This window comes from Hoplias malabaricus, chromosome 3 (assembly GCF_029633855.1).
Source record: "Hoplias malabaricus isolate fHopMal1 chromosome 3, fHopMal1.hap1, whole genome shotgun sequence".
In the NCBI taxonomy this organism is placed as follows: domain Eukaryota; kingdom Metazoa; phylum Chordata; class Actinopteri; order Characiformes; family Erythrinidae; genus Hoplias; species Hoplias malabaricus.
Window position 1 is genome coordinate 31035642 of NC_089802.1, and position 22400 is coordinate 31058041.

General features: G+C 40.3%; 3 protein-coding genes and 1 long non-coding RNA gene across 8 annotated transcripts in view; 1 reads left to right on the plus strand and 3 right to left on the minus strand.

The window, feature by feature from the left end:
• Positions 1–12: 12 nt before the first annotated feature.
• Positions 13–3025, plus strand: LOC136691076 (uncharacterized). Its single transcript, XR_010801829.1, has 4 exons — positions 13–85; positions 372–469; positions 1828–1985; positions 2943–3025. It is a non-coding gene; the product is annotated as an uncharacterized lncRNA (long non-coding RNA).
• Positions 1184–7238, minus strand: LOC136691073 (zinc finger protein 391-like). The gene is made up of 4 exons (XM_066663370.1): positions 6872–7238; positions 3592–3788; positions 2513–3087; positions 1184–1944 (listed from the first exon to the last, which is right to left on the minus strand). Exons 1-4 carry the CDS (start codon positions 6907–6909, stop codon positions 1672–1674), a joined length of 1083 nt encoding a protein of 360 aa, XP_066519467.1. The 5' UTR covers positions 6910–7238; the 3' UTR covers positions 1184–1671.
• A 1414-nt stretch (positions 7239–8652) lies between these two features.
• Positions 8653–13984, minus strand: LOC136691602 (uncharacterized). 3 transcript variants are annotated; one of them, XM_066664209.1, is made up of 4 exons: positions 13870–13943; positions 10731–11002; positions 9238–9926; positions 8653–8773 (listed from the first exon to the last, which is right to left on the minus strand). In XM_066664209.1, the coding sequence occupies exons 1-4, from the start codon at positions 13872–13874 to the stop codon at positions 8771–8773; spliced, it is 969 nt and encodes a 322-aa protein (XP_066520306.1). In that variant the 5' UTR covers positions 13875–13943; the 3' UTR covers positions 8653–8770. The 3 variants fall into 3 exon arrangements, with proteins under 3 accessions (XP_066520306.1, XP_066520305.1, XP_066520304.1); XM_066664208.1 differs by lacking the exon at positions 8653–8773 and adding an exon at positions 12298–12412 and having other exon boundaries at positions 8783–9926; positions 13870–13984; XM_066664207.1 differs by lacking the exon at positions 8653–8773 and having other exon boundaries at positions 8783–9926.
• Positions 13985–18415: 4431 nt separating this feature from the next.
• The window catches only part of LOC136691598 (double C2-like domain-containing protein alpha), a 68670-nt gene continuing 64685 nt past the window's right edge, over positions 18416–22400 (minus strand). For all 3 annotated transcript variants that reach the window (XM_066664200.1, XM_066664201.1, XM_066664199.1), the window contains one exon: positions 18416–21474. In XM_066664200.1, the coding sequence (XP_066520297.1) occupies positions 21338–21474 (137 nt within the window). In that variant the 3' untranslated portion in view covers positions 18416–21337. The remainder of the gene's footprint in view (positions 21475–22400) is intronic.

Consider the following 22400-nt stretch of genomic DNA (forward strand, 5'->3'; position numbering starts at 1 on the left):
CAGAGCACAGGACGCAAATAACTTGTGGAAACTGTCGAGAGAGTTTTGACTCTGACTTGATTCCCCTTTACCTTCAGCGAAGCGAGTAAGACCTTTCACATAAATACTTAAATGTAAAGTGAGACACAAAACCAGAACTGTGTAACGAGACTAAATTCAAGTAGCTCAACAGTTCTTGCAAAATTTGCATGAAAAGTTTTGAATGTGTCCCCCAAGCGCCCAATTTAACTAAAGATAAATATTTAAGATGGACTTTGGACTATAATCTAATCACTCACCAGCCCTAGTGTTGACCTTTGCCCCTGAAGGATTTAGATAGTCCAGAGTCTCAGAAATACGCTGTCTATGTTCAAATATCTAACGTATTCCAGGACAGAATGCTTCTGGAGGAACAGTCAAGAGCAGCCAATCAGAACACAGATCATTTACATAGCTTGCAGTCTTCAAACCCGCATTAAAGAAACACTTGGTAAGGTTTGGGGTTTTTGCTCCTGGGGCACAGCGTAGTGTAATTCTTATTTACAGCACTGTACTGAAATCAGTTTTGTGAGTGTGGAGGGGGTGTCATACCCTTCTCCAAATGTTATGCAGTGCAGTTTCTGCAGTGCTGGGCCAAGAGTAGCAATGACAGAGGATCTACTCCCTATATTACAGGTCAGTGGAGCATCACAATAATTTTGAAGCTGTAATTTTAAGGTAAAAATATTGCGTAGTATTCCATTAACAAAACTTGCTTATTAGTTCCCAAGAGATTAAGAGAAACGTTATATGGTCCTGTACTGAAAACAAATACTAATTACTACTACGTTTGTTAGCAACAAAACTACAGAAATAAATGAATAAATAAATAAAATTTAAAAGGGAACCTCAAACAAGTAAAAATAAAGCAGAACAAAAGAGAATCTATAAATAGACTATTATTTACATTTTTTTAAATTACATTAATAAAATCAACATCAAATCCTTAAATCTTGCAACTGGAATATCTTCTAGAGGCTTTGCCTTTTTCCGGGCAGCCATTGTAAATAAGAAGTTGTTCTTAATGACTGGATAAATAAAGGTTCACATATTTCAAATCTTGAACAAAAGAGAGTTGTTTCCCTTACAAAACAATTAGACCTTGATCAGATTGCTTCGAAGAACACGAGTGAGATCTACACTATATGCAGCTGAACTTTCATAAGTCACTATATACTAATGGTGAAAACCAAAAAAAAACACCACAGGGAGCTGCCGCTTACTTTCTCACTTACACAACAGTGGTGCGAAGAAAGGATTGGAATTAGCCTGGGGTGAATTTGTATTAGAACAGTTTTCTGATCACATCAGGGCTTCCCCAGGTAAAGTATCTTTTGCGTAAATAATGAAGTGGATAAACCCTGAGAAAAGGGCGTGTTTCTTTAGGTAAAACTTGTTTTGATTTATTCATGCACTAAAATTAATTTTATCATTCTGTTAGATATTAAAAGTTGACAAAAGTACAAAGGAAGCTGCAATGCACACTCAATGTAAATGAAAGAAACAAACAGTCTGTACGTTGCAGCATTTGTTACAGTGGTTTGAGTGATACATTTCTCATGAAAGCTGCACTGCAAAATGAAAGTCAAATATTGTAATGCCAGCAAAACTGCGAAAGATGTTCTCATATTAGATGTTGGTCTTAGCGCAGCCTTATTGAGGGTCCTTCCAAAAGCGCTGGTGATGTAAACTCTGTCCGATGTGGATCTTTTGATGCCGTTTGAGGTTCTCCCTCCGGCTGAAGCTTTTTCCGCACTGAAGGCAGTAGTAGGGCTTCTCCCCAGTGTGAACCCTCTTGTGTTTCTTCAGGTCTCCGGCCTGGATGAAGCATCGGCCACACACAGGGCAGCAGTACGGCTTCTCTCCAGTGTGACACCTCTCATGGATCCGAAGGTTCCCCACACGACTGAATGTCTTCCCACACACCTGGAGGCAGTGATATGGGTGTTATCAAAAACCTCATCAAGGTTAGGGTAGAAAATATGAATAAATTCTGAATCTTTTGGACAAACTTCATCACAATTCATTTGTGGTCCATAGAGATTAATATTTTCTGGCCAATAAAAATACTCCAAATATACAGAAACCAAACAGAGTTAACTTATCAATTATATAACTGTAAATCACTTAAGGTGTGCCCCAAAGATCTAGTCTAAGCCCAATGCTCTTTATTAATTACAAAGTAATACTATATAAGATTTGGTTTTTTTGCTCCTGGGGCTCCCCTAGTGAAATTAATTTTTACAGCACTGTACTGTAATTAATTGGGAAGGGTGTGGTTTCCTACCCTCCTCCAAAAGTTACATAGTGCAGTTTCTGCAGTGCTGAGCCCAGAGTAGCAATAACAGTGGCTCTATTCTCCCTTTTACAGGACAGAGGATTATCACAATGATTTGTGAAGCTGTAAGTTTATGGTAAAATATTATACAGTGTTCCTTTAATAGACATATTATTAGTCTATCGCTCTATCTGAGTATCAGTGGGCCATCCTTACCCGGCAACCATGGCTCTCCTCACTCCGTGGTCCCTGCAGGGTTCGGACCCCTGGCCTTGGGGTCCTTCCAGTTATCACACCCCTACCAGCCGTACTGAAGTTCGATGGGGTGAAGACAAAGCCATATGAGCTTGTGCCAATGAGTTCATGTCCAGCTTCAGGGTCCCCCAGACACTCAGGAACATCATCAAACCCAACCTGAGACGTGTGCTGCTGTGGGGAGGAGTGTGCTGTAGAAGCGGATTCAGTCTTAATGTCCTCCGCAGATATGTTTGGAGTGCAGTCTTTGGGTGAGGGATCTGAAACTTGTGCACTGTGCTGCGTTTCATTCAAGTCTGTGCTACCGTCAGGTTCTGCTTCTGATGTACACATATCAGCTAACGTTAGCGCCACCCTCAGGTCACAAACCGTCTCTGTGTTTCCACCACAGGCTAGAGTTTCTCCTTTGACAGCTGGGTCCTCAGTCTGAGCAGACGTAGGGTCTTGTCGCAAATGGGTCACATCTGAGGCGGGTGTCTGCTGAGTCTGAGCTGAGAGGCTGTTAACCGACAGGGAGATGGAAGCCAGCCTTGACACTGCAAAGGTATGAATGAGAATAAATGACAATGGGTTCACACGATGTAAGCTTATAGTTTAATCATTTAAAAAAATATATTAATAAAATAATAATAAAAAAAATTCAAGATCTAGTCAAAGCAACACTAGGTAGTTTTTTTACCTCAAAATAACAGCTTAAATAATCATTGTTATGCTTCACTGACCTGTAATGGGGAAAACAGAGCCCCTGTCGTTGCTACACTGGGCTCAGCGCTGCAGAAACTGCACTATGTAACTTCTGAGGAGGGTAGGACACCTCCTCCACCCCCACAAAATTAAAACCCACCTATCTTTGGTACTTATTTATATTCTCCCCTAAAGTATTGTTTATTCTGTCTGTAAAGCACATGAGGATGTGTCCAGCAAACAAACACCACATTGAGCCTTATGTTTAGTAGAGCGTCTGCCCATTGGCTGTGCATTAATAAGACTTGTTCCTAGTCTCTAAATTAGTTGTGATGTTTTAACGGGTTCTCTCACACCTTCTCTCTCTTTCTCCAGCTGTTCTAGAGCGTCCCGTAGTTTGAGCCTCAGTCTTTCGTTCTCTCTCTGTGTCCTTGCGGTTTTCTCCTGATATTCACACACGGTCTCTCTCACCACCTCCAGCACCTCGTGTACGGCCACCGTCAGCAGCTTGCTCACACGCATGTTCAGACGGTCCAGTTTAGTCATGTTATTGCTGGTTTTGAGGAGAGAACAACAAAAACATGTCAAACAATCTTTTCAGAAGAAAATAGATCAACAACTTATAGTTAAGACTACACTAATATTTATTTGCACTGTAGATGCAAGGTGACTCCTTTTGTGTGTGTGGGTGGGGGGTGGGCTGTCTAAACTGATCTGGCTAAATTGAGAAATCCTGCTTTGTGGAACACCCTTTGTTTACTATCATCACCACTATAAAAATAACAGTTATACAACATATCATTTCACATCAAACCACTCTGAATGCGTTTGGTTGCATCACAGCGACAGAGTTAGGGATAATGATTTCCACCATAAATTAATCTAAAGTTGATGCTGGTTATAGCCATAAAGTAATAATAATAAAACTACTAATAATATTATTAATAATAATAATAATCATTCAAATTTTATTCATATAGCACTTTTCACAAAAAATGTAATCACAAAGCAGCTTTAAAGAGATCCGGGCCCGAGCCTCCTTTCAAAAAGCCAAGGTTGACAGTGGCAAGGAAAAACTCCCTCAGTGCACAAAGAAGAAACCTTGAGTGGAACCAAGACTCAAAAGGGGGAATTCCTCCTCCTCTTTATAATAATCACACAACTACTAATCTTTAATATTTATTACAGCTCAATTGCTGTTTTGGATAAAAGGAAGTCAATTCAGACAAAACACTGGGTTTCACCACAGAACTGTTGAAGAACAGAAGAAAAGCCACTCAGTCATGTCATGTGTGTGTGTGTGTGTGGGGGGTCAGGGCACTTTAGGGGGCTCACAAGAGGGAGTCTACCATGAACGGGCAGGATACTTATATTTAATTCTGGTTATAAACAGATAAACGTTTTTTTGTTCTATTTATATCTTTATTTCTCAGTTTATTTATTTGTTCGTTATTTAAAAACTGGTACATGTCTATATTTCTCATATTTTTGGCCCAAACATGAAATATACAGACCCTATATTATATGAAGATAATAAAAAAGTAAAGGATGAAGTGTAGATAAGAACTGTTTTAAAAGGAATTTTAAAAATAGAAAATTAAACAAACATTTTTTTCTCTTCTCTATAAGGAAATAAATAAAGGGGATGTATTAATACAGGAACGGAAATAAATAATAATAATAACAATAATTATAAAAAGCAATAAAACAATTGTGTGAATTATTTATTGTTATTGCTTTTTTTAATGTTTTATTATTCATTTATTTATTATTTTCATTATTCTTTTTTGTCAGACCTGGTCATCCACATTTACATGACTTTCTAAAGCCCAATCAATGATGCACATTTACTATGCCATTGAGCACAGACCATTTTCCTTCCCAACAAATCAGTACCACATATTGTAAACCATAGTTACATTTCCCCAACCAATGTACAAAAGGAAATGCTGTGTATGTTTATCTGTGTTCACTGGGTTCTTCGGTCATGTTCTGCTTAACTGGGGTGAAACAGGAAGTGATCAGGCTCCTGTTAAACTAGCTCTGGTTTCACTTCTTTACTCTAAGCATCATATGACCATGACTTCCCCTTTCCACCAACAGAGACGTTAAATAAAAGGCCTCCCAAAGACGGACTGTAACGAATGTCATGAGGTCAGTTATTTGAGGCAGAACACATAACAATGAATGTAAGAACGGGGGCTGGAAGACATACAAATATTCCACTTATAGGTACAAATAATATAATACCATTCTATTAAAGGAGACTGCAGTACTCAACACATTAAAGCACTTCAATAAATGGCATTAAATGACACTCTAATCACTTCCAGAATGGTTTACAATTGTTTACTACACTATCAGTCGTACAGATTACTAACATATTATTAGAAGAATATTGGGCAGATGGGAAAAAATAATCAATGTAAAGTATTTTACAGCATCAAACAATTTTATACATATACATATACATAACGGGCAATTGGAGGAAGTTACTCCTTCAGCCTTTAAACTGATTTTACAACATTCCTGAATAATTCTGTTGCTTCATTCTCGAGAGACAGAGTGGTTAAGTGTGGCCTGATGCTGACACACTGTTTTACCAGTTTTTAGATAAATGATGATCCATCATCCACATCCATTATAACAGCTGAGACTGCATGTACAGTTCACTGGGGTTGGCGGATATTCAATAAAACGCTGTATGGGTTGCAGTCACTGTGAGAGCTGGTTCCTATCTGTTTCTCTATATTCACTGATCAGTAAACCACTCTGAAGGACTGTGCATAAATCTGTATTGTATTAAACTGAAATGTAAAAATAGGCAGAATTGCCCTTTAACAGGATACAACAAATGATGCTTAAGTGTTTATATGGATTAGAAGAGATTTCTACGGAGCCCTGCTGGGGACATCCCTTCTCATTCACAAACCATTAAATACCACACTTTATTGAACCATTCACAAACTTTAAATATCCGATTGGCATGTTTTATTAATGTTTTATCACATACCGTTACACAATATTAAGTAGTAGGCACACATTAAATATATTGTTTAAATATTTAAACATTAAATAAATCATTTAAAATGAAATATCTCACTCCTATGCAAGTCATTCCCATGTAATAAATATTAATCCTCACACTGAAATATATAATTCTCAGGGACAAAATTTCCAGTTACCACACCTTAAAACATTTTCACACAATAAAATTTAAATCCCACACCTTACTAATCGTATGCATTAAATATCTTGTTCCCATGTATTATATAACTAATTCCTATGCTTACGTATATCGTTCCCAGGCACAAAGTTTGTAGTTACTACACCGTAAGATGTTTCCATGCATTAAATATCTTTCATTCTCATGCCTTAATTTGTTCCCACGTATTAAATATCTAAATCGTTCGTACGCCTTAGTTTTATTTTGAAGGTATGTCACCAGCAGGGCTCCGTAGATTAGAGTAACGTTGCTTTAGTTGTTACTGACAGTCAGTTTGACGTTTTTAAGATTATATATCAATAATAAATAAACAACAGTGGATTGTGAATAGATAAAATATGAAGTAAATATTAACGATAGCTTTTACAGAGGGAGGGTCGCGGTTAAATATGTGATAAAACACAAGTTACCGAGAGAAAGACTGACTCCTCTCCAGCGTCGAGGACATGGTGCTGGATGGTTTCCTCTGGAGAATATTCAGCTAATAAATTTTATAAGATACCTTAAAGACAACCAGCAAACAGAGAGCTGCAGAAAACAAACCAACAAACACAGTCCGCAGCTGCACAGCCCGAGAGGTGCTCCTAACCCAGGACATGAAAATAATGTTATAACCCCGCAGCCAGCCCCGTCCTCCGTTCGGTTACTGTCTGGCCGCCCTCTTCACCCCGGACCACATTGTGTTGGAGAGAAACACTGCGGTTTAAAACAAAGAGGAACTCCAAAAAGAGGAATTTAAATCCGAATCCTCTCCCTGAGTCTTATTTACAGCCCAGTGCGCCGGCGATTTCAAATTAAAAGTCCACAGTCACGCCGAACAGGAGCTGCAGTTCATAGCTCCTGTTCGGCGTGACTGTGGACTTTTAATTTGAAATCGCCGGCGCACTAGCATAGACCGAGCCGACAATAATGCACCACTAACCCTTTTAACATTGAATAATTGAGTTTTAACATGTTATTTATTTAGTAAATTACTACATTTTATTCAAAAAATATATTTCTTTTTACCGTTCCTTTCCTGACAGTGGATTAGAGCCCTATAAAGTCATCTCATCAAAAATAACAGGTTCACAGTTCTATGTAACTACACCTTCACTTTCATTCAGTATGCGCAGATCTATGAATATGCATTTAGCCTCCCCTTCTGACTCCACCCACCTCTCTGCCATTCACCTGCAGCTCGCCAGGATTGGTTCCTTAGGTTTGTGACATGAGAAATCCGGCTACTTGAGACTGTTGTTGAAACAATGAAGAAATGCTCAGCCACAGCACAAAACAAACCTTGGTTTTCACAAGAACTCTCTTTAAAATATGAGCAAGATGACTAACATTTTTTAAAGTACAGAATTAGCATAATCAACAAATGTGGTTAACCTGCATCCATGCCAATTTTTTATATTTCAAATATATAGTTTTTTTTAACAGGGGTCAGGTTTTGAGTTGTCCTTTATGTCCAATTATGACATTGACATAATTATGACATTATGTCAATGTCATAATTGAAAGCAAAGATAAAAAAGTTTAAAACATAATAATAATAAATAAAATAAAATTACTTTTCTCCTTCCCAAGATCTTCAGGAAAACTGGCTAATAAATATTCCTGTTAAATATGTGACTTGAAGAATATTCTAGATGTTTCACTGGGATGAATGTATTCAGATTACAGGGTTAAGTGAATATTAAGGAACACCAATCACTAAATACAGTGTTTACCTTGGATTCTCACTTTAATGCAAAATAATATGAGTGTTTCCCTGACTGTATTTGAAGGTAAGGTCCACACACAGTGAACTGGGTTTGTCAAACTTTGTAGAAATATATATTATTTATCTGAAACGGATGTAAATAATTGTGAAAGACGGTTTCCTTCACATGACTAAATCAACACCTCTATATTCCCTACATAGTATGTGACTAAGTTCTGTGGTTAGATCGTAAAAGGAACTGCAGTTACTGGAGTAAAATGGGGAGGGGGAGTGAAGGAATAGTGCTTTCTCTTTCCTCAACATTCACAGCTGAAGTGCCCTTGAGCAAAGCACCTACTGCCCAACTTCTCCCCAGGGGCTGTGGCTGGTTGCTCAAGTTTCTGGTGTGTGTGTGTGTGTCCCAACAGGTTAAATGTAAAGACTTGAAATCAGTTATATTTATTTGTTGAAGCTTCTGTGAAAGTATCTGTTAGATAGTTTTCAGTCTTTTCTCCTGATGTGGAAAAACTAATAAATTACACTTTGATTAGAAACTAAATATTTAAAAAACTGCTTCTTCACCGTAGTCTCTTTCATGGTGATTCTCGGTGAGGTTCCTCATTCACTGTGGAAGGAACAGATAGTAACAAATGTCATTTATTTGTCAATTTTTAAATGACAGTTCCAGTTTGGTGAATTAATTCTTTAGTGTCATAAGTTTTAACCCATAAAAATACAAGTCAGTTTTTTCTTTAACACAATGCTGTAGAGACACCACTGTGGCCCCAAGCCATTGTTAATGCAATCCTAACTTTCTGAGCTGTCACCAAAGAATATGCTGTTGTATTTAAAAGTTTGTATTCTCCTAGGGTGTGCTGCATGTTTAATACAGAAATATTGTTCTTTGTTGTTATTTGCTGCTTGAACACACAGGAAAAAATCTGTAGAGGGTGTGTTAACTCCTTTTCATCTTGAAAAACCTGGGGGAGTCAAACGCACAACTGTATCTTTCTGACTGAAGTCCTGAAATGAATGTCACCAAAATCCATGCAAGATATTCCTTCAGAGCTCCATTTCCCTCCTCCCTACCATCATCTGCCGGTCTGTGTGGATCATCTGATGTTTCTTTAAGTGACTGGACTGACAGAACGTCTTGCTGCAGTGCAGGCAGCGGTATGGTCTCTCTCCCGTATGGACTCGTGTGTGTTTCTGAAGGTTTCCGCTGTGGCTGAAGCGTCGGCCACAATGAAGGCAGGTGTAGGGCTTTTCTCCAGTGTGGCATCGCTGGTGGCTGCGGAGGTTCCCGATTCGACTGAAGGTTTTTCCACACACCAGGCAGCTGGGTCGCTCCTCTTGGTCCTGCTGGCCTCCCTGTGGTCTCCAGCCCTCCAGCACCAGGCCTGGGTCGTCTTCATAAGAGAAAGGCTCCACAAAGGCATTGAGAGCCTCAGCATTCATGCAGGGAGCCATGGGCGGGAAGTCCACATCACTGACCGAAATCTCCGGAGGAACCTCGCACTGAGACGCGTGGAAGTTGGAATCCACAGCTAAGTTGTTTGGCAGCATGGGCTGCTCCGTGGAGGAGAAGTCAGTGTGTTCCAGTTCCGTTTTTATTTCAGCAGCACACATGCACTGCTGACTCTCGGCGGAAGGTTCCTCCTTGAGCATGGGTTTGTCCTCCGCTGCTCCCACCACTGTGTCCGTCAGACTACACCTCCGTGTGGGTGGCTCCTCTGCTCTAGAGGAGGTAGTAGGCATGGAAGTGATGAGCTGAGCAGCTGAGACAGAAATAACAGAGTTAGATTCTTCAGTACAACCCTTAGACACACTAGACATTTATGGAAATCTCTGAAAAGCATTCGTTAAAAAGTCACTTCAACATAGTGCTGGGGCGATGTGAGCGCAAATCAATATCACGATTAATTTAACATTTTACCACAATAATGATTAATGAACAATTATTCCAATTAACGGTGTTTAGGTTGCTTCCATGTGGCAGATAGGGGGCAGAATCACGTGACTACAGCTTGGTAGTGTGCTTTTAAAGGGACAGTACATGAACACACAGTGGGGACATAACAGAATAAAAATAATCGATATAGACAAGGTTACGTCGATTAGAAGCTCTGACTGTTGCCCAGCCCTACTCTAACACAATGATAAAGTTAACACTCCTGACGCTATTGTTGCTGTCCAAAGAAAAATATATGTCATTTTTTGTCTATTTTTAGTTTAATACATCATTTTAACACAGAGCTACTGTCTCTGAGTTTACATCTACAAGGTGGACCAATGAGGGAGGAGTGTCTCACAGAGTGGACAGTGAGTGAACACAGGGTTTAAAAACTCCAGCAGCACTGCTGTGTCTGATCCACTTGCACCAGGATAAGAATGTATGCAGAGGAAATGGTGGACTACAGTCTGTCACTGTACAAATACAAAAAAATGGACAGAGAGAATGGACAGTGAATGGACAGCGAGTGCAGAAACTAGGAGGTGGTCATAAAGTTATGGCTGACCAGTTTGTCCAGTATAGTGCAGCCGTATTTGTGAAATAGGACTGCAGTGTTTGAGTCACCCACCAGCGTTGTCTCGACGCAGTTGCTCCTGCAGCTCGCGCACCTTCCTACGCAGTACCTCGTTCTCCCGCTCCGTCCTGCTGCGCTGCTCCTCATGTTCGTTCACCGCCCCCTGCACCACCTCCTGCACTGCCTCCTGCACCACCTCCAGCACTTCCTGCACGGCCGCACTCAGCAGCGCATTCACACGCGAGTGTAGCGCTGCTCCCCACATCGCGCGCAGCTCCGCAGCATCTGCCTCAGGGTGGCGACGCATGGCACCGTACCGCACGTCACTGCACAACGACAGCAAGGAGATCAGATTATAACATCAGGATTACAGTACTGACTCCCACACAGCACTTACTGAACCTTAGTAATCAAAGTTGTGTACAAGTGTGTATCAGGACACACTGTAGGAAACACAATTAATGAATCGGCTTCAGTGTGTGAGCACCAGCACCGGCTGCTCAAAACTGTCCATATGTATGTGTGTGTTTGTGTGTGTGAGTGAATTTGGACTAGCGCCAAGTGATTCCAAGATAAACGGTTACAGACAGTGAATGAATGAATGTCCTAGTTCAGGGGTCGGCAACCTTTACCACTCAAAGAGCCATTTGGACTCGTTTCACACAGTAAAGAAAATGCTGGGAGCCACTAAACCCTTTTGACACTGCGCATAACAGGGTCTTTTTGCATTTGTGCTATGTATAAAAAAACTATACTGTGTTACATTTATGAAATCAATGAACGACTGCAGAAAAGTGAAATAACATTTCTGCATGCAAAAAAATATTTTTAAAAAGACATTGTGTTGACGGTTAAGTAAAATACTCAATGTCTATTTGAGTCCTTGTAGTAATGGAAAAAAACGCCGAACTTAAATTATCCACTGGCAGCAAACAAAAATGCTGTCCTCTCTTTGCATGCCGTCATTATTTTACTGGCGCTGTGCAGTCAGCTGCCAAAAAGTTCAAGAAAACGCACACTGGAATATGTGACGTGTATTAAGAGTGACAAAAATATTTTAAATATTACAAGATCGCCATAATCTTCATAGAATTACATTTTGAAAATGAACGAACCAAAATAAAATACATTTTAATTAAATACTCATTAATTATTTTCTAAAGCTGAGCTGCATCAGAGGGATCAAAGAGCCACGGGTTGCCGACCCATGTCCTAGTTCATGCAGATGTGTTGGTACTGAGTTAAAGCAACACAAGGTAAGGTTTGGTATATTTGCTCCAGGGCTCTCCCTACAGCTGCAGAGTGTAATTCACTTTTACAATTACACTGTAGCCCTCTCCAGGGTGTATTCCCGCCTTGCGCCCTATGATTCCAGGTAGGCTCTGGACCCACCGTGACCCTGAATTGGATAAGCGGTTACAGATAATGAATGAATGAATGAATTACACTGTAATTAAATCAGGGGAAGGATGGTTTTCCTGCCTGCCATCAAATGTTACATAGTGCACATTCTGTCGTACTGAGCCTGAAGTAGCAGTGACAGAGACCCTGTTCTCACTATTACAGGTCAATGAGGCATCACTAATATTCTGAAACTGGAACTAAAAGGTAAAAATCCTACCAAATGTTGCTTTAACGAAAAGCAGGAATTCAGAGGGTCATCAGCCCACGGCAGTGATCTGAGGCAGAGTCCTGAAGTCGAGCAGTGAGTGCCCTGTGCCCCGTCCTGACCAAACCTTAAAATCACAAAGATTTTAAAAAGCATTACATGAAATAAACAAAACTTCTAGAAGTGTTTTAAGATGGCGGACTGATATAATGGTGGTATAATGATATAATAATAATGTAATATGATATAATAACACATGTAAACAGTGTAGACTAATATTGCAGTGGATTAGAGGCTGATACTGCACTAGCTGGGGATATAGGGGACTTTCTGGGCAGTGTTGGTAGTATGAAATAAAACCACACTGTGTGTCTTTATCAGGGACATGTAAGAATAACTACATCCACTTATTTGTATTGGATTGCCATGTACACAAAATATTAACACAATATTATGGTAACTGGTTCAACAGAAGTGAAAACCCTGGCAGGTATTTCAGAGAATGTTTGAGGAAACAGTGATATGACATGGTTGCTGCAATAAAAGATATGGTGATATTGTGCAGTTATAAAACCATAAATAAATAAATAAATAAATAAATAAATAAACAAGCCCAACCCAACAGTGGTGCTACATTTAGTGTTACTGGCACAAAGCTCCACTCTCTCAGGAACCTGGGTTCCATCCTTGCCTCTAGTCACTGTGTAGAAGGTGTGTTTTCCCTGTATCTATGTGGGTTTACTCTGGGTACTCCGGTTTCCTCTTACAATCCAAATTGAGGCGGATTGTGTAAATTTGTCCACGTGTGAGAGTCTGAGGGCGACAGGGTGAGTGTGTGGTGCCCTGTGATGGATTAGGGCTCAGTCCAGGGTGTGTTTCTGCTTTGTGTCCAGAGATTTCATGTCGGTTCCAGAGTCATGAGTATGCTCACCAAGATAAACCTTTACAAAAGTGAATGAATGGATAAATGCACGAGAGAAAGAGTGAATGCATGAATGAATAAGCTTGTGTGTGTGTGTGTGTGTGTGTGCCACATAAAACCAAACAGTGCAGTATCCTGTAAGGATTTCCCCCCATTATAAGTAATAAACAGCATTACTTATGAACTGCAGTTCATACGTTTGACCACCAGATGCCACTATTTTGCAGTGAGTTGAAAACCTTCGAGAAACGAACCTTTAGAACCTTTATATTCGATCCTTTAGACAGAAACGCAGAAAGCTTCATTTAGCCGTTGTTAATTTAGAGATAGTGGACACACAATGCACTATTTTGGTTCAGAAACAACTATTTAATTGATGCATACAGCGCTAGAATAAACAAGAAAGTAGATATTGGAGATTGAGGCTGGGTGAAATGTGTAGAAAATTAAAACATGGACATTTAAAGCGTGCGAGACAGCACAGTGAAATACACTTCAACCTTTGTACTGCAGCTTTACAGTGAAACATATAGTGCGTGTTTGATTCAAAGCCTGTGACATTAATAAAGGACTGGTGTAGTCTGTAGACTAGCGCCCCAGCCTGGTTCTAGACAAGAAACCTTAGCTTTCATCTCTCAGTTGATATAAAAGCGGATTCTTACTTCATTTATGAGTTTAGTCTGAGGTCCATAGGCGCAAATATTTCTGTTCAAAGACGAGACCTTTCCAGCAAGCGGGACCGGGCGCATTTATACACAAACACAATGAGGTTGTGATGCGGTCCGACGTGCGCGGATAGCGACGCTTCCTGTTCCCGCTCCGAATGAGGTTCGGCCGGTCAAAGCCCTAATAACCTTAGCCGAAATATAACTGCGTGGTATTATCAGAATAAAGAAAATAATAATGTTTAATAAATAATATTAATAATAATGCAAAATAAAGTATAGTTTCTCATTGTCAAATATAAAATAAAAATAATTGCCTAAGGACAAGAGGTGCAATTTCATAATAAAAGTCGCCTATAATTAAACGTCTGCATTCTGGTTTGCAGTGATGAAAAGAACCAGGCATATTTGTAATTAAAGCTGGGGGCATGTCCTGCACCACTTTCTGAAATTGCAGATTTTATGCCCACCACTTTCTGAAAGTGAATTCTGAAAATATATTCCTTAAGAGCTTGATGTACGTGTCCAACGCTCTGGGGGGAAAAATCCTTGTGGGATAAGAAGGGCCCAGTTTTATTTTGGAGTGTATTTTATCCATGTGAATTGTGCACATGTAGTGGCTCTTTGCTGTAAGCCAGTTTGGGATTTTTTGAAACCAGAGCACCCAGAGTAAACCCATACGGATACAGGGAGAACAAACCAAACCTCACAGATCGTCACTTGGATTGGGGCTTGAAGCTGTGTGACACAACACTCCCTGCTGCACCACTGGGCCACCCACTTGTAGAGTTATAAACCATAAAATGGACCACACTATAAATGATGGCAATCAAATATGAGCCCCCATATAGAGATTTACTTGGCTACCATGCATTTATCTGCTTGGTAGCCCACCTTGATCCTACTAGTAGCTAATACGAGTAAATAACCCCCAGAGCCCGTGGCAATCTTGAACCCAGCTAGCAACCCATGTAGGCCACTGCTAAGTTTTCAATGTGTTTTCATTGTACAGACCTTAAAGGTGCAGTAGGTAATATTATTTCATGTTCTAAGTGACAGAAAACAAGACGTACATGATTTAAAATAATTATTTGATCAATAATAATAATTTCAGAACCAGTACATTCTCTGCTAGAGAAAACGTTGGGATGGAGTGGCTGTCTTTGTGGTTGTAGTTCACCTGTTGGCCACTGGAGGTCGCCTCGACTTTATTACTTTCAACTGCTCCTTTGAAGTTCCTGTTTAAGAGTTTGAATGTAATTACACGTGGGTTTGTGTCGAGGATCAATAGATGCCATGAAATAAGTGTATGAACATTGAAATATTTAGGGGTCCAAGCACTGGAAGTGCTGGAGCCCTATTGTTGTTGTTCTGTTTATTCCGCTTTTATTTTTTATTTTTTTGTCTTCTTTTTCTCCGATGAAACGCGAAGGGCAGCCCAAACCATAGGTCCTACAGACTTGTCGTTTGGTCAACTGGTAGTAAACCGCGCAAAGAATCAGCCCGATCAGCCTGATGGTGGCGCTATAGCGACGCGGAACGCGTCGCTCCCTATATCTCCTACCCTGTGTGGCGTAGAGACGAAATTCTTTTTTCGCCTGATTCCTCAGGTCAGACCCTACAAAAAAGCCTCAAGAACCCATAAGCTCCGCCTACTTAAATTTTGAGCTAATTTGCATAATATGCAAAATTGCAAAAATTTTTGAGCGCGAACTAGTCCGTGGAAATGTACCCAAAATGGACATATGTGGTATCAGCAGAATCCTAAGAACCTGAACTTTAATAATTATTAAAAAAAAGTTGGAATTTCATCTCTGCTCGGCTTCCAGACTCCGCCCAAATACAGGGGTGGAGCTCGCGTTCCAAAAATCACACAAATACAGCTATAACTCGCAAACGCTTTCTCCGAATGTTACGATACTTCACATGCTTGATCCCTATAAGAGCTGGACGACATGAGTACTTGGTTGTGCAACTGCAACCCTAGGGGGCGCTATAACAACAAAAAAATTGTTACGCTTCACAGGATTGTCCCATTGACATGCTGGGTGGTATGCATGTAGTGGGTGATGTTTTTATGACGATATCATATTCGAAAAAACATGGCCGCCATCGGCCAATCAAATTTCAGCAGCTGTTTAATGACCTTAACAAGGTCGTATCATCATGGGACAAAGTTTTATAACGCTTGCCACTAGGGGGCGCATTTCAAATTTTCAACATGAAAATATGGAATATCTCAACGAAAATTAAACATATCGACAAGCAGTTTGCTTTCTTGCATACTCTTCATAGTGTCTTACAACTTTGTAATTACAACTATTGTCAAAAAATGCAGTTTATCCACAATAGTCAGGCATGTGAAAATGGAGCTTTTCGAACTCCTCCTTGGAAATTTCTATTTTTGAAATCTGTATAGACTGCAGGTAAGTAATTATTTAAAAAAGTTGGAACTTTTGACACGCTGTTGTGGCAGTAATTTAACAAATATGCATGGGTAGGGCTCCATGCACTCTTTGAGCTATAACTACAACAAACTTCACCTAAATCAAACAGAACTTGGTACACACATGTATGTCATTACTATGAAGTATTGTGCTAAATATGACCACAGTGCACAGAAAGGGGGCGCTACAATTAAACAACAACTAGTTGCATAGGTTATTAATTGATTACACTGCCACCTAGAGATGTAGTACAAGCAAGATGAGACACATGTTCTGAAGACCATGGGAAAGGAGCTTGAGCATTTTCATAGCTTTTGGCTAAAGCATTTTTCAGTTTCAGCTGTTTGTTATGCAATGTTTCGAAGGCAACCTGCACATCTCTATTTAAGCAGAGGCTGCAATCACATAGTAATGAAAGTTCCACATTTTTTTGATAATTATTAAATTTCAGGTTCTTAAGATTATCATGATACCACATATGTCCATACTGGGTTTTAATCCAAGGACTAGTTCTTGATCAAGTATATGTTGGCTACATGTCATGACTCTATAGACTCTGTTTTGCAGATTCCCCCCTCAGCCCCTCCCTCTCCTCCTCACAGACTATCACATGTTCCCCTCCCCTCCCCCCTGCCAGTCAGAGAAGGCCAGAGAACACAGACACAGAAATGCAGATCTACAGCAATAAACACTAAAATTATGACCACCTCCTTATTTCTACATTCAGTGTCCATGTTATCAGCTCCACTGTCCACAGGAGCACTTTGTAGCTTTAAAATTACAAAGAGGGGTCCACCTCTTCCTGTGCATACTTTCATCGCTCCTTTTCACATGTTCTTCAATGGTCAGGACAGACACACAGCAGGTATGCTGAAAATATATGAGCTACTGTCTCTGCCTTCATTTATATGATGTGGACCAACAAAGTAGGTGTGTGTAACACTGTGGACAGTGAGTGGACAAAGGTTTTAAAACCTCCAGCCGCGCTGCTCTGTGTGATTCACTCATAATAGCGCTACAGACACAGACATATAACCACAATGCCAGTGTCAGTAGAGTTCTGAGAATGTATGAGCTACAGTCTCTGCCTTTATATCTATAAGTTTGATCAATAAAATATGTGTATCTACAAGTGTGGACAGTGAGTGGAAACTGGTGTTAAAATCTCTAGCAGCACTGCTGTGTCTTATTCACTCATAAGAGCACTACACACACTGCCATATCACCACAATGTCAGTGTCACTGCAGTGCTGAGAATTATCCACCACCCAAATTATATCTGCTTTGTGGAGGTCCTGAACATTGGGTCAGAATCCAGGGTGAAATTCCAGAGTCAGTTCTGTGCTCTCTGCTGTCTCTGTAACCCAAGCCCCATGTTCACCTGTCTGCAGACCAGAAATTCACCCACTCATCTACTACCCCTTCTTCTTACAATCCAGAGCACCAAGGATCACATTTTAAAGCACTACTAAATCTATCTTACAGTGTGGCTCCTGTATCAGGAACTGTCATATGCTACGCTCTTGCTCTGGAAAGATTGCTTGCTTTCACCCTGCTCTTCAATGGTCTGGACACCCATACAGCATGTATGACTCAGGTGTTGGAGTTTTAAATCCCTCAGCATCACTGCTGGACAGAGAATAGTCCACAACCAAACACTGCCAGCACATAGTGTCTTCTGTCCACTGATGACTGACTCGAGTACAAGCAACTCCACATCATATCTGCTGTTTGGGGTCCTGAACATTAGGGTGAGAAACCAGAGTGCAACTCCAGAGTGACTTCTGTGCTCTATACTGTCTCTGTCATCTGCTACTCCTCCATCTCACGGTACACCTCCAAAGAGATGCCAGAACAGCATGGAACACCTTACAAACACTACACAAACTTCCCCAAAAAGCCCATACTATCTCAGGACAGCTCACATGCTAGCACATTGTTCTTCTACCAGCGAACACCAGCTTGGACCCCGGGAATTGTCGCTTGCGGCTATATTTTTTATTTTTTTTGCTAACACCTGAAAAAATACATTTACAAAAATGACCCAGCACTCATTTGAATCAAATAAACATTTATTTTTTATGAAAATTCTTTGAAATGAGAGAGGACAGAACAGGTCCACGCTGGAGAAGGAAACATTCATGCATCATTCCAGGCACAGTGACAAACAACCAGAGTACAGGAATGCTCTATAATGCATCATATATTGTTCACATCATTTGAGAGAAAGACCACAACAGCATAGAAACATACAAACATACATCTGTTTTTATTCCAGTTATGAAACATGCATTAATAAGCAATGGCATGCTCCTTTCACCAAAGTAAACCCTTTGAAGGATCGACAAATAAACAGAGAAAGTAAAATTATTTAACCAGTCAATAATATAAATGATCATGTTGAACTAAGTGTACAAACAATGTAGTTATATTCTTCATAAAACTGTTAAAATTAAGAAAAAAACTGATTATAAATTGGCAGATTTTATTGTGTTACCCTTGAAAATATAATCTGCCCTTTTATACTGTGAAGATTTCACAAGAAGCGTGAACAATGTCAAATCCAGTGTAAAAATGTCTACCTTCCTACAGCAGTACCACAGTCTTTAGAGAAAGGTTTTTCCAGTTTATAGATCAGGGAAAGATACATCTAATGATATGCACTGATCAGCCATAACATGACCTCCTCCTTGTTTCTACATTCACTGTCCATTCTCTCATCTCCACTGAACATACTGGAGCATTTTGTAGTTCTACAATTATAAATTGTAGTCCACTTGTTGCTTGCCATACTTTTATAGCCCCCTGGCACCCTGTTCTTCAAATGGTCAGGACCCGCACACAGCAGCTATGATTTGTGTGGTGTATCATTCTCGGTGCTGCATTGACATTGAGGTGTTAATGGTGTGTTATGTGTGTTGTACTGGTATGAGTGGATCAGACACAGCAGTGATGCTGGAGTTTTTAAAACCCCTGGGTGTTAATCCTGGATTGAAAATAGCCCACCAGCTGTGTCCACTGAGGAAGGACTAGAGGATGAGCAACAAAAACTGCAGAAACCTGTACTTTACATCTACAAGGTGGACCAACAAGATTGGCATGTCTAATATAGTGGACAGTGAGTGGACACCGCGTTTAAAAACTCCAGCAGCGCTGCTGTGTCTGATCCAGTTGTAACAGCAAACCACATCATGACCACCTGAGTGTCAGTGCAGCACTTTGTTATATTACATGACAGGACATAATGTATTCATGGCTTTATTAGGCTAGAATGCCTCTTTAATGTACTTTTAAAATTAAGCGGTTTCATTATGGCAGTAACATTATGTAATGATTCTTGAATGCATGGAATTTGAGAAATTCTAAGAGTAATGTTAGCATTTTAACTTAATGTAACGATAAAATAAAGCTTTTAGAACAGGTCACTCAGCTCCGTTCTCTGCTTACTCTGTCAGAGTTGGACATTACAGGAGAACACTGAAGCTTTAATTAGACTGGACATCAAATCATTTGTTAATCATTATCGCAGCACGACCTTTCACAATGGTGATATGTTTAAAGGTTCCAATATGCAAATGGATCCTTTGAATGTATCAGTAGTTGGTGTATGTTTCCTTGATGTAAGCATGCTCATGCATACAAACGTTCTTTGCATGTTTAAAAGCAAGTCATAATCCAGCCAATAAAATCATTTTGGTCCCAATCGCACCTTATTACATCAAATATTTAATAATGCATTTTAATTTGCATAAATAATTAATTTAATGCAAAACATATGGTATATGCTTATATTATAATGGTATGTTATAATTGCTGTGTCTTCACTTGGCTCCACTAAGAATCATGGAGTGTACCTTTAAACGGGAATGTTAATTTGACGTATTATGGCAGAGAACCTCAGAGCAGTTCACAGTGATGCAGAATGAAACCGACCGAAATATAAGCTCAACGGTGGCTGTGGAAAGCAAATAATATGGTCGTATTTATGTCATAAACAATGTGACACCTGGTTCCCATCACCGCCACAGTAAAGATATAGTAATGTTCTCAACAAGCAACCTTTTAAAACCCCAACACTAAAGCAGAGCAGAAATTTTGGAAAATCTGTGGAATTCCCTTTGAAAGGGAAGAGAGAGCGAGAGAGAGAGAGAGAGAGAGAGAGAGAGAGAGAGAGAGAGAAAGAGAGAGAACATGCATGATTGCTTGTGTAATGCAGTAAACCCACCAAGTGTGGCACTGGAGAGCTGTATGTGGAGCTGCAATGGCTCTGTGCAAAGTAAATTAAGAGTTACATACAGTTAAATCCCCTCAGAAACACACAACAGGTAACAGCTGCATTCCGTATGAGAAAAATAGAAAATGGAGGGCCACATCAACACACTGAGCATGCTGAACAACACATGACAACAGACCATTAGCAAGGATGTTTCCTTATTCTTCATTAACTAAAGAGTAATGGTTCATTTACATCAGTAGCAAGTAGTTCAAACTGCACATTTCAGTTTAAGACCACTTCTGTAGGAAGCATTTTCATTTCAGGACTGTGTATTATTGCAACTAAAAAATGGGAAAGTATTACTTTCTCCCAGCTGCCCTGATTAAAACTCATTTGCGTAGGTTTGGTTTTATACAATAAAGCCTAGAATAGACCATTGTAGATTATGTATCGACGAAACAAGTTTCATTAACCTTCACGAAACAATAGCTAATTGCATTTTGGAGGTGTCGTTATTGGGAAATGAATAAGTTGCTGGAGCGGAGCAGATATAAAAATAGAGCCGTGAATAAAAACCCAGAGATTAAGAAGATCGGAGAAGTAATGAGAATGGTTCCCGCAGCTCATGAGGTTCCTCTGTGTGGGAATGTATCCAACAACACGCTCCTTTACGCAGAACAACATACAGCATAGCTGCATGCTAGTCACCTGTAGCTAATTAGATGTGAAATAGCACTGAGCTGAAGCTGACCAGTGTTAATTAGAGGCGAGGCAGGAGAGTGGCCGGCGGTTGGGTCCGGGTTCACTCCTGGAAGCTGGACCCTGGCAGGTCGTTGGTCAGTGTGTGCCAGCGCTCCACCTTCTTGCCCTTATTTTTCAGACAGTCGATCCAGTGCTGGAGGGCGTCTCCTTGTGCGTGACAGCCCAGAGACACGCCCCCTGACAGACAGCGGTGGAGAAAGAGAGAAGGAAACATGTAATTAACACTTTACTGTGTCGGGACGGTGATGCGCACACATGTAATCAGCCTTCTATTCAAAGCCCAGGACTGACTGTCTCTCTCTAATAGTCTTGTATAAAAAGGAGGCTTGTGTGCTTCCGTTAGAAGAACTAGCATGAATGACGCAAAACCATGTTTTGACCCATGCTCCGCCTTCATCCCTTCATAGCCATGAGATACCAGGTTAGAGAAGCTCTCATTACCAAAAAATCTGCCAAGATTCACAAGTTCACACCCTCATGTTAACCTCGACAATTATATTTACCCTTCACCCTCCTAAACCTGCCCCCATCGCTTTGTGAAATGGGCATCCAGTTAGCAGGCTAGTTCATGTGCTGCTAACATAACTGCTGTCCGTGTTTTCCTGCTCTAGTGCAGTCACAGTTAAAACTCCATCCAGTTGGAGGCAGATTTATGCTTCTGCATAACACTTCACAAGTGCCCTACGCCTTTTTGAGTTTTTATACTTGTACATTGGTAGCACTAGGGCAAGGCTCAAGGTGGGAACACACCTTGGATGGGGCGCCAGTCCTTCACAGGGCAACACACAATTCACCTAAGAACGTGTGTTTTTCGCCTGTGGGAGGAATCTTCCTCTACACTATGTAGTAAATGATGCAGTGGTGTAGTAGTATTCGTTTTATAATCTGTTACATGCACTATTTAGGAAGTGAGGTGCTATTAGGAACCCTGCCTAGTTTATATACGGTGCCAGGAAAGCAACAAATACAAAGCCAGCGTATTCCCACTCCTCGAAGCGAGTTGTGTTCTAGTGTGGTTATTTTATTTGTTCTGTGACGTCCAAACCAATGTCTGCGGAAAGTGGGGGAGAAGAGATCATATTTCTGGACTTTCTCTGGTCAAC